Here is a 15,000-nt window from a genome sequence, read left to right on the forward strand (position 1 = left end):
AAGAGGGGAAATTTTAAAATGGCAAAGCCCTGGCTCAGAACTCCATTCTAGCTGAGGTCTACAAAGAAGGTATGGCGCTGACTGAGAAGCTTCATCAGCTGTTCCAGCTTATCTGGCAGCATGAGGCAGTTCCACAGGACTTCAAACACGCTTCCATCATACACCTGTACAAGCGCAAAGGAAATCGTCAGGCCTGTGACAACCATCGTGGAATATCCCTGCTGTCCGTCGCAGGCAAGACTCTGGCCAGAGTGCTACTCAACCGTCTCATAGCACACCTTAAGCAGGGTCTCCTACCAGAGAGCCAGTGTGGCTTCCGGAAAGAACGCGGGACTATAGACATGGTGTTTGCTGCCAGGCAGCTCCAGGAGAAGTGTCAGGAACAGAACGCCGACCTTTACTCCACCTCTGTCGATCTGACCAAGGCCTTCGATACTGTTAGCAGAGATGGCCTTTGGAGAATCATGGCGAAGTACGGATGTCCCAGAAAGTTCATCACCATCACACGGCAACTACACGATGGGATGCTGGCCCGAGTCCAAGACAACGGAGAGACTTCAGAACCATTCCGTCTCCAACGGAGTCAAGCAAGGGTGTGTTCTTGCCCCCACCCTGTTCAGTCTCATGTTTTCAGCCATGCTGACAGGTGCCTTCAGAGACGCTGACGTAGGCATTGGCATCAGGTACCGCACAGATGGCTCACTCTTCAACCTCAGGAGGCTTCAAGCAAAAACCAAGGTGAGGACAGACACCGTCAACGACTTCCTGTTTGCTGATGACTGCGCTCTCAACGCTGCCTCCGAAGCTGACATGCAACACAGCGTCGACAAGTTCTGTGCTGCCTGTGACAACTTTGGCCTCACAATCAGCACAAAGAAGACTGAGGTGATGCACCAGCCAGCTCCAGGAAAGCCTTACGTTGAACCAAAGATCTTCATCAACGGGCAACGACTGAACGCGGTGGACAAGTTCACATACCTGGGCAGTACACTCTCTCGCACAGTTGTCATCGATGACGAGGTGAATGCCAGACTCGCCAAAGCCAGCGCTGCCTTCGGCAGACTCAATAAGAACGTTTGGAACAGGAGAGGCATCACCCTGGAGACGAAGCTCAAAGTATACAAGGCCATAGTTCTCACCACACTGCTCTATGGATCTGAATCATGGACGGTCTACAAACGCCACGCCAAGAAGCTGAACCACTTCCACACCACCAGCCTCAGAAAACATCTCGGCATAAAGTGGCAAGAGAAGATCCCTGACACAGGTGCTCACTCGTGCAAACTTGCCCAGCATCTACACCATCTTGATGCAGGCCCAGCTGCGCTGGGCAGGCCATGTAGTTCGCATGCCAGACCACCGGCTCCCCGAGAAAGTGCTGTACGGCGAACTCCAACATGGCAAGCGCTCCCATGGAGGCCAAAAGAGCCGCTTCAAAGACACTCTGAAAGCTTCTCTGAAGGCCTTCAACATCAGCCACGACACATGGGAGCTGAATGCAATGGACAGACCAAAGTGGCGTTCAGCTGTCCACAGAGGCGCCAAATCCTGTGAGGCCAAAAGAATCGCTGCAGCAGAGCAATGCAGACGGGCCAGGAAAAGCAGTGCCAGCAAGTCCTCGACAGCCGCCACCATCCCCTGTCCATACTGCGTCAGAACCTTCTGGGCGTGGATTGGCCTGACCAGTCAGCTGCGCACCCACAGAGCCCAACCCACCAACCCTCAGGACGACTAGATGGTCCTCGTCGATCCCGACGGACGAACCACACACACACATACACAATTTAACTTCTTGCTTTGATTTATCTTCTACACAATTTAACTTCTTGCTTTGATTTATCCTCTACACAATCTAACTTATTGCTTTGATTTATCCTCTACACAATTTAACTTCTTGCTTTGATTTATCCTCTACACAATTTAACTTCTTGCTTTGATTTATCCTCTACACAATTTAACTTATTGCTTTGATTTATCCCCTACACAATTTAACTTATTCACTATGAACTGCTGCTTTGATTTATCCCCTACACAATTTAACTTATTGCTGTGATTTATCCCCAACACAATATTACTTATTCACTATGAACTGCTGTTTTGATTTATCCCCTAAACAATTTAACTTTTTCACTATGAACTGCTGCTTTGATTTATCCCCTTACTTTTGATATGTATTACACAATTTGTTGAACCTGTGTATCGCATAGTTCAATATGTAGACCAACAGAACTGTTATTAAGCAGATAAAACATAATACACAACAATGCAATTTTTGTTTTACTCTACTGGATATTTCCAAGCAGCAAAGAAACCCAGATGCATTGAGAAGAATATTCCCAAGAACATGTAATCATCAACTACAGGCATCATTACCCTGTTACACCTTTATTTCCCGTGCAACCTATTAACACCACTTCCGTTTCTTCATACAGCTCTGCCATTTTTATTGACGTCAAACTTCACCCCACACAACTGAACTCGATATCAGAACATCATCTTCTGGGAATATAAGGAAAAACAATACAAATGCATTCTCTAAAAAAAAAAAAAAAAAAAAAAAAAAAAAAGTTCCGTCATTATTCACTTTATAATGCAAAATCAGTAACATAAAATATAAAGAGCGTTGCATACATCATAATTATGAAGAGAGAGAGAAAGCGACAGAGAGCGAGACAGACAGACAGACAGACAGACAGACACAGAGAGAGGGGGGGGCGGGGGGGGGGGGGGGGCAGACAGACAGAGAGATGGACAGAGAAAGAGAGAGAGAGTCAGAGACAGAGACGAGAGCATACCTCTAGATGGAGCACATGGGCGCCTGTACCTGTATGATCCTTACACTGGCAAACAAAGATGCATTCATGCATGGATGTACTGACACCAAAAGCTGGAGGGGAAACACGCACACGTGCTATGTGGAGAAAGACATGCATACACGGCTATGCTCTCTCACTCTTTTTCGCTCACACACACACACACACACACATGCACATGCACACTCACTACTTTCATCAATTGTTACAAAGCATTTGATACTGTTGAGATAAATTCTGATACGTTCTATAAAAGATCCACACTTCCTCAACAACAACAAACAAACAAAACAACAACAACAACAAACCCACAAAACAAACAAACAAACAAAAACGATTCGCATTATGAAAGCAAGGCTAGACGCAACTGTGTTCAAAGTTGTGTCCATTTAGTTTGAAAGCGTTTGATTTCTTTGTCTATCAGGCATGAACCAGTGCTCCCCATTGTCTCCTGCCTTATTTTCACTGCTACCCACAAAGGTGGATGGAGAGGTGACGCTCAATGGCAACCACAGAATTCAGCTCTTGCCTGGGTTGTGGGGAATTAGCCTACCCGTATTTGCATAATTGTGATATCATTGGTTCCATGTACTTCCAATAGCCTTGAAAAAACAACTGAATGACTTAACAGGGCTTCCGACACTTCAGAATTATCTGTAGATCTGATAAAAATTAAAATCATGGTTGTCAGAAAAAAAGACATCAAAATCAGAGGATTTTTTTTTCTAGGAAAAGGAAATTGATATTGGTAATGGTTACAAATCTCGACGATCTGCTATATTTGAATTAAAAAACAACAACAAAAAACAAATAAAACAAACAAACAGAATATCCAACAAAGACAAACAACTCCCATACTCCTACCCTCAAACAAATAAATAAACTAATAAAAAGAAGTGAAACAAAAACAGACAAACAAATCCCCGACGTGGAACGACAGAATACATGAAACAGGTGAGAAAGGCTGTGGATTCTGTTCCTACGTTCTGTTCAGTTACCTGCAGGTGAGATGATGGGGAGGGGTGTCGCGCAGCACACAGCTCTCGCCTTTCGAAGCTCGGTTCCTGAATACAACCGAACGTGACTGCACCATACCGCACAAAGAGTGGACCATGCCTTTTTCTTTTTAGATGAAGATGGATCATAAATAACATCTTGAGGGTTCACACACGAACAAAAGCACTAACATGAACTGAAAATGACAATCAAGCGCAAACAAGGACAGGAATTTAGTTTGAAACCCATGCATATGTACAAAGCAATACACTGAAAGCATTCACACTAGGGTTAAATTGTATCACTTTGTTGGAAAGAACATGAAGTGTTTGCTATACGATAATAATTGCATTTAACTTATGTGCCATGACGTCACTGTATCAATCTACTGGAGAAGAGGCAAACATTAAAGTTACAGTCTCAGCATGAGCGAATGTTCATATTTTCTGTGTCTACAGAACACATTAATGTTATGTCATTGTATCAATGATTACAATAAATATATTTATGTATCAAAAGGATGCATTAAAGTTGCATGTCCCTGTTTTAATAGAACACACTGAAGTTACACACACACACACACACACACACACACACACACACACACACACATATATATATATATATATATATATATATATATATATACATAAGTATATATATATATATATGTTCCATAAGGAACATCCCCAGGACAGAACAACTTGTTCTCCTGGGCGACTTCAGTGCCAGAGTGGTGCAGACAACGATTCGTGGCCCTCCTGTCTCCGTTCCTTTGGAGTGGGGAAAATGAATGAGAACGGACAGTGACTACTTGAGTTTTGTACCTGCCATGAACTGTGCATCGCCAACTCCTTCTTCAAGACGAAGCCCCCAGCACAAAGTCTCCTGGAGGCACCCGCGCTCAAAACATTGGCACCAACTGGATCTGATCCTAGTAAGACAAGCTGCCATCAAAAACCTTCTCCACACTCGCTCTTACCACAGCGCAGACTGCGACACGGACCACTCTCTGGTATGCTGCAAATCAGACTGCAACCAAAGAAGTTCCACTGCTCAAAGAAACAAGGGAACTCTCGCATTGACGTCAGCATGATGTCTAAGCCAGACCTTGTAGAACAGTTTGCAGAGGCCTTTGAGAGAGAATTCGATGCATTGCAGCCCAGAGACTCTGCCACAGAAAGATGGGAAATGCTACGAGACACCATGCACTGCATTGCTATGGCCACCTTTGGGAAGAAAACCGCGAAGTCCCACGACTTGTTTGAGGCCAGATCATCAGAGATGACTCCCATTATTGAGGCCAAGCGCGCTGCACTCACCTAGTACAAACGGTCACCCAGTAAGAAGAACCTGCAAATCCTCAGGGCTGCCAGGAGTAAGGTTCAGCTTAACGCCAGGTGATGTGCAAATGAGTACTGGACAGAGCTCGGCGAAGAGACACAGAATGCTGCTGAAAGAGGCAACATCCGAGGGATGTATGATGGCATCAAGAAGGCACTGGGACCAACACAGAGCAAGACTGCCCCCCTCAAATCCTCCACTGGGGAAGTAATCAACGATCCTAGCCAGCAGATGGAGAAATGGGTGGAACACTACTCCGACCTCTACTCCACCGAAAACATGGTGTCCTACTCACCCCTCGATGCCATCAAGTGCATGCCGGTCATGGAAGAACTTGACGTAGAGCCAACCGAGGACGAACTCAGCAAGGCCATTAACAGCATGACATCAGGCAAGGCACCTGGCAGTGACGGAATTCCCCCAGACCTCATTAAACACTGCAAGACTACTCTTCTGCATCCTCTGCACACAGTCCTCTGTCAGTGCTGGAATGAGGGAGCTGTATCGCAGGACATGAGGGACGCCAAGATCATCACCCTGTACAATAACAAGGGCGAAAGGAGCGACTGCAACAACTACAGAGGCATCTCACTTCTCAGCATTGTAGGCAAAGTCTACGCTCGGGTCCTTCTAATCCGCCTGCAGAAACTGGCCGAACGCGTTTACCTGGAATCACAGTGCGGTTTCCGAGCAGAGAGATCCACGGTAGACATGATCTTCCCCCTTCGCCAAATCCAGGAGAAGTGCAGGGAGCAGATGATGCCCCTGTATGTCGCATTCATTGACCTCACCAAGGCATTTGATCTAGTCAGCAGAGACGGCCTTTTCAGGGCTCTTCGAAAGATCGGCTGTCCCCCCAAACTGCACAGCCTGATTGAGTCCTTCCACTCCAACATGAAAGGGACGGTGCAATTTAATGGTAACCTCTCCAAGCCCTTCGACGCACGCAGCGGTGTCAAACAAGGCTACGTCCTCTCCCCCACCCTATTTGGAATCTTCTTTGCTCTTCTCCTGAGGCACGCATTCAGCGCAGCGCAAGAAGGGATCTACCTACGGACAAGATCAGATGGCAGGCTCTTCAATCTTGCCCGCCTAAGAGCAAGGAAAGAAGTCCGCGAAGCCCTCATCAGAGACATGCTCTTTGCCGACGATGCCGCAGTTGTGACCCACCCCCAGCGGGACTTGCCGTCACTAATGGACCGCTTCTCCCAGGCCTGCAAAGATTTCGGTCTGACCATCAGTCTCAAGAAGACAAACGTCCTAGGCCAAGACACGCCATCTCCACCAGCCATCACCATTGATGACTACGAGCTTGAAGCCATCCATCAATTCACTTACCTTGGGTCCACCATCACCGACAACCTCTCCCTTGACACCGAGATCGACAAGAGGATCGGGAAGCCAGCCTAGCCACAACACTAGCCCGCCTCACACAAAGAGTGTGGACAAATCCCAAGCTGACCACGAAGACAAACAAAGATGGCTGTATACAACGCCTGCGTCCTCAGCACCTTGCTGTATGGCAGTGAGGCGTGGACCACACATACTCGTCAGGAGAAATGGCTCAACACCTTCCACCTGAGAAGCCTACGGCGCATACTCGTCATCTCCTGGCAAGACAAGGTGACAAACACCGAAGTCCTGACTCGCGCTGGTCTCCCGACCATGTATACCATGCTGAGACAGCGTCGGCTGCGCTGGCTGGGCCACGTTCACCGCATGGAAGATAGTCGCATCCCAAAAGACATCCTTTATGGAGAGCTTGCCACGGGGCAGAGAAGCATCGGCCGCCCACAGCTGAGATACAAAGACGTTTGCAAACGTGACATGAAGGCCCTTGAGATCAACACTGAGTCCTGGGAGGGCCTTGCAGATGACCGCAACAGATGGAGAAGCACTCTCAAAAATCAGCTACGGATTGGTGAGGACAAACTGTCAGCTGCTGCAGCAGAAAAGCGAGCTCGCAGACAAGGGATGGCAGCCGACAGACCAGCATCAGCTTACACATGTGATCGCTGCGACAGAGGCTGTCTCTCTCGCATCGGTCTCTACAGTCACAGGCGACGCTGCTTGGTCCAAGCATATAGCCCAATTAGACATTAGGTCGGATATACTCTATCCATGGTCAGCCATGACCGAAGGAGGCCTACACACACACACACACACACACACACACACACACACACACACGTTAAAGTTAACATTTTCTGTATAAACATAATGCATTAAAGTTGTTTGTCTCAAAATGAGCAAACATTCCCGCCTTATGTATCCACAAATAACAATGAAGTTATATGTTAGATCATGATCGAACGCTCCTATTTGCTGTCTCAACAGCATACTTAATCTTAGTACTTTCGATGGAGAAAAATCACACCCATCCAGTTTGCTGTGTATAACAGTATATACTGCAGTTGTGTGGCTCGAAAAGAGCAAATGGTACGAAGCTAGTTTGCCGAATGCAGGATGCGTTGAAATCACTCGCACTGACTTGGAAACTGTGTGGCTTTACAGAAGCAAAGGGTGCTGGTTTTGCTGTGAAAACAACATTTACTGACAGCACTTGCACCGGCTTTTATGTTGCAAGCTTCAAAGGGACATCTGATGCCTCATGCAAATACGGGATCACAACTGACACGTGTGTGTGTGTGTGTGTGTGTGTGTGTGTGTGTGTGTGTGTGTGTGTGTGTGTGTGTGTGTGTCTCAAGTTCGCTAGGGACGACCCTTGCGTTGCCGTGGGTTCTTTTACTTGCGCTAAGTGCATGCTACACACGATACTTCGGTTAGATCGTCTCATCCGAATGACAAGGTGTCCAAACCACAACAAACGTCTCGTGGAGGGGTAGAACATAGTGGTGAGTGTGGGATGGGGTTGGATCCCGTGCGCTCAGATTCTTCCAACGCAGACGCGTTACCACGAGGCCACCACCTCTCCTCACACCTACACACCGCCTTCCCTCGGTCAGACGCTCTCCATGGTTACCAAACGTCTGTACTATGGACACGACATTGGCACAGCACGGTCCTAAGAGGCCATCTCACATCTCAGCGTATGTTTCATTGTTCGCTCTTCCAACACGGCGCTCTGTGAACGTGTCGCTTTGCATGCTGGGAAGCTACGTCATGCCACGTCACGCCATGTCAAACACAAGCAGCTTTACAGAGAAGCGAAGGGATCTGCAGCCAGTTTGCTGTGCATGCAACAACCCACACAGAAAGCATCATCACCTTCACAGCAAGGGACAGCCCACACAGAAAGCATCACCACTACCTTCACAGCAAGGGACGGTCCACACATAAAGCATCATCACCACCTTCACAGCAAGGGACAGCCCACACAGAAAGCATCACCACCTTCACAGCAAGGGAGAGTGCACACAGAAAGCATCATCACCACCACCTTCACAGCAAGGGACAGCCCACACATAAAGCATCACCACCACCTTCACAGCAAGGGACAGCCCACACATAAAGCATCATCACCATCTTCACAGCAAGGGACAGCCCACACAGAAAGCATCAAAACCTTCACAGCAAGGGACAGCCCACTAATAAAGCATCATCACCACCACCTTCACAGCAAGGGACAGTCCACACATAAAGCATCATCATCACCACCTTCACAGCAAGGGACAGTCCACACATAAAGCATCATCACCACCTTCACAGCAAGGGACAGCCCACACATAAAGCATCATCACCACCACCTTCACAGCAAGAGACAGCCCACACAGAAAGCATCATCACCACCTTCACAGCAAGGGACAGCCCACACAGAAAGCATCACCACCACCTTCACAGCAAGGGACAGCCCACACATAAAGCATCATCACCACCTTCACAGCAAGGGACAGCCCACACATAAAGCATCATCACCACCTTCACAGCAAGGGACGGTCCACACATAAAGCATCATCACCACCTTCACAGCAAGGGACAGCCCACACATAAAGCATCATCACCACCTTCACAGCAAGGGACAGCCCACACATAAAGCATCATCACCACCTTCACAGCAAGGGACAGCCCACACATAAAGCATCACCACCATCTTCACAGCAAGGGACAGCCCACACATAAAGCATCATCACCACCTTCACAGCAAGGGACAGCCCACACAGAAAGCATCACCACCACCTTCACAGCAAGGGACGGTCCACACATAAAGCATCACCACCACCTTCACAGCAAGGGACGGTCCACACATAAAGCATCATCACCATCTTCACAGCAAGGGACAGCCCACACATAAAGCATCATCACCTTCACAGCAAGGGACAGCCCACACATAAAGCATCACCACCACCTTCACAGCAAGGGACAGCCCACACATAAAGCATCACAACCACCTTCACAGCAAGGGACAGCCCACACATAAAGCATCACAACCACCTTCACAGCAAGGGACAGCCCACACATAAAGCATCACAACCACCTTCACAGCAAGGGACAGCCCACACATAAAGCATCATCACCACCTTCACAGCAAGGGACAGCCCACACAGAAAGCATCAAAACCTTCACAGCAAGGGACAGTCCACACAGAAAGCATCAACACCACCACCTTCACAGCAAGGGACAGCCCACTAATAAAGCATCATCACCTTCACAGCAAGGGACAGCCCACACATAAAGCATCATCACCACCACCTTCACAGCAAGGGACAGCCCACACATAAAGCATCATCACCACCACCTTCACAGCAAGGGACAGCCCACACAGAAAGCATCATCACCATCTTCACAGCAAGGGACAGCCCATACATAAAACATCATCACCACCACCTTCATAGCAAGGGACGGTCCACACATAAAGCATCATCACCATCTTCACAGCAAGGGACAGCCCACACAGAAAGCATCACCACCTTCACAGCAAGGGACAGCCCACACAGAAAGCATCATCACCTTCACAGCAAGGACAGCCCACACATAAAGCATCACCACCACCTTCACAGCAAGGACAGCCCACACATAAAGCATCACCACCTTCACAGCAAGGGACAGCCCACACATAAAGCATCACCACCTTCACAGCAAGGGACAGCCCACACAGAAAGCATCATCACCTTCACAGCAAGGACAGCCAACACAGAAAGCATCACCACCTTCACAGCAAGGACAGCCCACACAGAAAGCATCACCACCACCACCTTCACAGCAAGGGACAGCCCACACAGAAAGCATCACCACCACCTTCACAGCAAGGGACAGCCCACACATAAAGCATCACCACCACCTTCACAGCAAGGGACAGCCCATACAGAAAGCATCATCACCACCTTCACAGCAAGGGACAGCCCACACATAAAGCATCACCACCACCTTCACAGCAAGGACAGCCCACACAGAAAGCATCACCACCTTCACAGCAAGGGACAGCCCACACATAAAGCATCATCACCACCTTCACAGCATGGGACAGTCCACACAGAAAGCATCACCACCACCACCTTCACAGCAAGGGACAGCCCACACAGAAAGCATCATCACCTTCACAGCAAGGGACAGCCCACACATAAAGCATCATCACCACCTTCACAGCAAGGGACAGCCCACACAGAAAGCATCACCACCTTCACAGCAAGGGACAGCCCACACAGAAAGCATCATCACCATCACAGCAAGGGACAGCCCACACATAAAGCATCATCATCACCTTCACAGCAAGGGACAGCCCACACATAAAGCATCATCATCACCACCTTCACAGCAAGGGACAGTCCACACATAAAGCATCATCATCACCACCTTCACAGCAAGGGACAGCCCACACATAAAGCATCATCATCACCTTCACAGCAAGGGACAGCCCACACATAAAGCATCATCACCACCTTCACAGCAAGGGACAGCCCACACAGAAAGCATCATCACCTTCACAGCAAGGGACAGCCCACACATAAAGCATCATCATCACCTTCACAGCAAGGGACAGCCCACACAGAAAGCATCATCACCACCACCTTCACAGCAAGGGACAGCCCACACATAAAGCATCATCACCACCACCTTCACAGCAAGGGACAGCCCACACACAAAGCATCATCACCACCTTCACAGCAAGGGACAGTCCAATGGAAGCAGTGCAAAAAAAACACAAAGCTTGATCTGACAGAGCGAAAGCTGATATGCAGTGTTCACAAAAAGTTATGGACCATCTCATGAAGGAGGCATATCTTCATAAATTGTTAGAAATTAGAAGAGATGATTTAGAGTAAGCACGTTGCATTAATCTTTGTTTCATACTGGCCTGTCACTGAACACACTGACTGCGACTTCAGGCACACGGGCAGCATGAACAGCTTGTAGAATTGGTTTGAAAATTCTCTGTTTCGGCCAGAAAATAATTATGACAGGTATTAAGTGATTTATATACGATAGCCATGTTTTCTCATTGTATGAACAAAGAAAATGCAAATACATAGCTTCCAGGAATTAATGCTGCTCACTATAATTATTGGCTGTATACACCGTTGTTTTTTTTTGGTTTTTTTTTTTTTTGTTTTTTTGGTTTGTTGTTGCTGTTGTTGTTATTGTTGTTGTTGTCATTGTTGTTGTTGTAGTTGTTTTGCCGAAATGTTCATTATCAAGCCACCGAGAACAAAACAGAGCAGTGTCCCAAGTGGTCCTTAACTTTTTGTGAATCCTGCAGGTCGTAGTCATCGCCTCTTCAAGAGGCAACACGTGATCTAAACCACTTGCCCTACCTTGTCTTCCCTGACCTGCCCTGCCTTGCCTTCCCTGGACTGGCCGAACTTTCCAGGGAGGGACTGGTCTCATTTTGCCTTGCCTTACCGGCAACTCACCTTTCAAAGAACCAACGCTGACGACACAAACTGAAACGCACGGTGGCTTCTCCACCACTTATTCAGTCACCCAGTCCCTGACTCACCCTTAGGATGTTGTCGTAGCCGTACTGGCTGATGAAGAAGACGAAGCCGATGCCGAACTCGTACATGACATCGTCCGAGCGGACCTGCAGCACAGAGGCTGCTGCAGTGCTGATCCTGGGGATGAAGTCTTCGGGGTAGACGGTGTGGGTGGCGAAGGACATGGTGGCCATGCCCGCACGCCGACTGATCTCCCCCCACACATCCTCCCCGTAGTGCTTCGTGATGATGTGGCCGATGGCCTCGATCAACAGGCCGTACATCCTGACTCTGTGGGTGGGCGGTGTTGTGGGGTTGGGGTGGCTTTCGGGGTGTGGGTTGTGTTTGGGGTATGTGGGGGTGAGGGTGTGTGGGTGGGTGTGGGGTGTGGGTGTGGGGTGTGGGGGTGAGGGTGTGTAGGTGGGTGTGGGGTGTGTGGTGAGGGTGTGGGGTGTGGGGGTGGGGTGTGGGGGTGAGGGTGTGTGGGTGGGTGTGGGATGTGGGTGTCGTGGATCAGGAATGGTGGGGTGGGGAGTGCCCGCTTGTCTCTCTGTTTTCTCTCTCTCTCTCTCTCTCTCTCTCTCTCTCTCTCTCTCTCTCAGTCTCTCTTTCTCTGTGTCTCTCTCTCTCTTCTCCGTCTCTGTGTACGTCTGTCTCTCTGTCTTTTTTTGTCTGTCTATCTCTGTCTGTTCATCTCTGACTGTGTGTCAATCTGTCCACCTATCTCTTTCTATCCCGTTTTCGCTCCCTGTGTCTGTCTGCCTGTCTTTCTTTTGTCAGCGGTGGACAGTGAAGTGACAGGGGGTGTGGGTGTTTGCACAATGGTTGTTGCTGAGTTCAGGTGCCTCCAGAAGTCTTCTGGTTCGGTCGATCAGACTGCGGCTGGTCGCTGTTGGACGATCTGAAACACAGGGTGTACCTGCTTTGAGAAACAGAAAGAGAGAAGGAGAAGGAGAGAGGGGGGAGATCTGAATACACAGGGTGTACCTGCCTTGAGAAAGAGAGAGAGGAGGGGGAGGGAGAGAGGGAGGGATCTGAAACACAGGGTGTACCTGTCTTAATGAACGAAGGAAGAAAGTTCCAAGCAGATGGTCCAAAAAATGCAAAGCTAGATTTGTACAAATCGATGCGCACACGAGGCAGAATATAATTAGCTGAATCGTAACGCTCTGATGCCCGTTGAACAAGGTCACTGAGGTATGGTGGTGACATGTTTTTGTGTACTTTGAACATGAGGACCATTTTATTGTAGTCGAATTGCTTGTATAGTGGTAATATTTCCAGTTTTGTTAATTTTTCATCTGTTGATAGGGAGTGGTCTGGTAAAATAAGTTTAGCTGCTCGTCTGTGCAATGAGTTAACTTTTTTTAGCTGGTTGTGACTGGCATTGCTCCAGACTGTAGATGCATAATTGACATGAGAGAGACAGTGTGCCCCGAAGAATAATTTTCTGGTTTGAGTATCGACGTAATATCTAAGTTTATTGAGTAAGAACAAATTGCGGGCTAATTGTTTGCATACATGGTTGATATGAGCTTGCCAGCTCAGTTCTTTATCAATAACTACCCCTAGAACGCGGTGCTCACAAACTTGTTCAATTGATTTCTTGTTTACCTCGAGCTTTAAAATGAGAGGTTTACGTTGGTGTTTCTGTCTGGATGTCAATGCCATACTTTTTGTTTTGTGTGGGTTAAGTTCCATTTGGTTTTGATAACACCAGTCTGAGATGTCATTTATTCCCTGTTGTAGAGATGATTCTACAAGATCAATGTCGGTGTCACTACAATGAAGGGAACTGTCATCAGCGAACATATCGCAGATGACATTGCTAGGTGATATATGCATCGGCAAGTCGTTAATATAGATGCAAAAGAGTAGGGGTCCAAGAACAGAGCCTTGCGGAACACCACGATCTACATGACCTTCAGAAGAATACGAGCCGTCTAAGTAAACACGCTGTGTTCTGTTTTCCAGGTAAGACTGGAAGAAGGAAACAGTTGCCTTGTTTTGAGTATACTCAGTCAGTTTTTTTATCAGTATTCTGTGATCAACAAGATCGAAAGCCTTCTTTAAATCTAGAAAAACTGTTCCAGTGATCTTGTTTTGGTTGACTGCAGATAACCACGTATCACAAAGCCGGGTTAATGCTGTGTGACAGGAGTGATAACGCCGAAAGCCGGACTGAAGGGGATGAAAAAGGTTATTTTGCTCCATATGTTTCATAAGGTGCTTGTGGACGTGCTTTTCGAGAGGCTTTGACACTACTGATAGTAGGGATATCGGTCTTAAGTTGTTGAGATCTGTGATATCGTTTGACTTTGGCAGTGGAATTACTTTTGCTGATTTTAGCGCAGATGGAACGTTGTTCTGTTCGATGCACAAGTTGTAAATGTATGTAAGGGAGTCTACTATGTAGGGTAGAGCAAGCTTGAGAACAGATGCATTTAAATTGTCTGGACCCATTGCTTTCGTATTCTTTAGATTTGAGATTAAGGAACCAACTTCATGAACAGCAAGTGGAGGGATAGCGAATGAGGTACTGGATTTAAGACGCTCTTGACAAAATGTTTGTAGCGACGGAGGAGTCATGTAACATTCTGAAGGAAGGTAGTTTGCAAATGTTTGTGCTGATTTAGCTATGTTTAAAAAATGGTCGTTGAGAGTATCCGTTGTCCATACAGTGGCGACAGCATTTGTCTTCTTTTTATGCTTATCGGTAATTTCATTAACAGCACGCCATAATGTTGCCGTGTCTCTGTTATTGCTGATAAGTTTTTCAAAATGATCTGACTTTGTTTGTTTAACTAAATCTTTCACTTTATTTCTTTGCTTTTTGTATTCAGTCTCTTTCCCAGCAGCATCTAACGCATCTCTAAGTGCCATCGCTTTGATAAGATCTTGCGTCAACCAGTTCGGAAGAGAGGGGGAGAAGGGGGGGGGGACAGGGGGGGGAGAGAGAGGGGGGATCTGAAACA

At 47.6% G+C, this 15,000-nt stretch overlaps 1 protein-coding gene across 1 annotated transcript in view; it reads right to left on the minus strand.

Annotated features, from left to right (window-relative positions):
* The window catches only part of LOC143286380 (soluble guanylate cyclase gcy-31-like), a 131,291-nt gene extending 118,982 nt beyond the window's left edge, over positions 1 to 12,309 (minus strand). Inside the window, exon 1 of the mRNA XM_076593921.1 lies at positions 12,049 to 12,309. Within this exon, the coding sequence (XP_076450036.1) occupies positions 12,049 to 12,309 (261 nt within the window). The remainder of the gene's footprint in view (positions 1 to 12,048) is intronic.
* Between the last annotated feature and the right edge of the window lie 2,691 nt (positions 12,310 to 15,000).

Source organism: Babylonia areolata, chromosome 10, assembly GCF_041734735.1.
Source record: "Babylonia areolata isolate BAREFJ2019XMU chromosome 10, ASM4173473v1, whole genome shotgun sequence".
In the NCBI taxonomy this organism is placed as follows: Eukaryota; Metazoa; Mollusca; class Gastropoda; order Neogastropoda; family Buccinidae; genus Babylonia; species Babylonia areolata.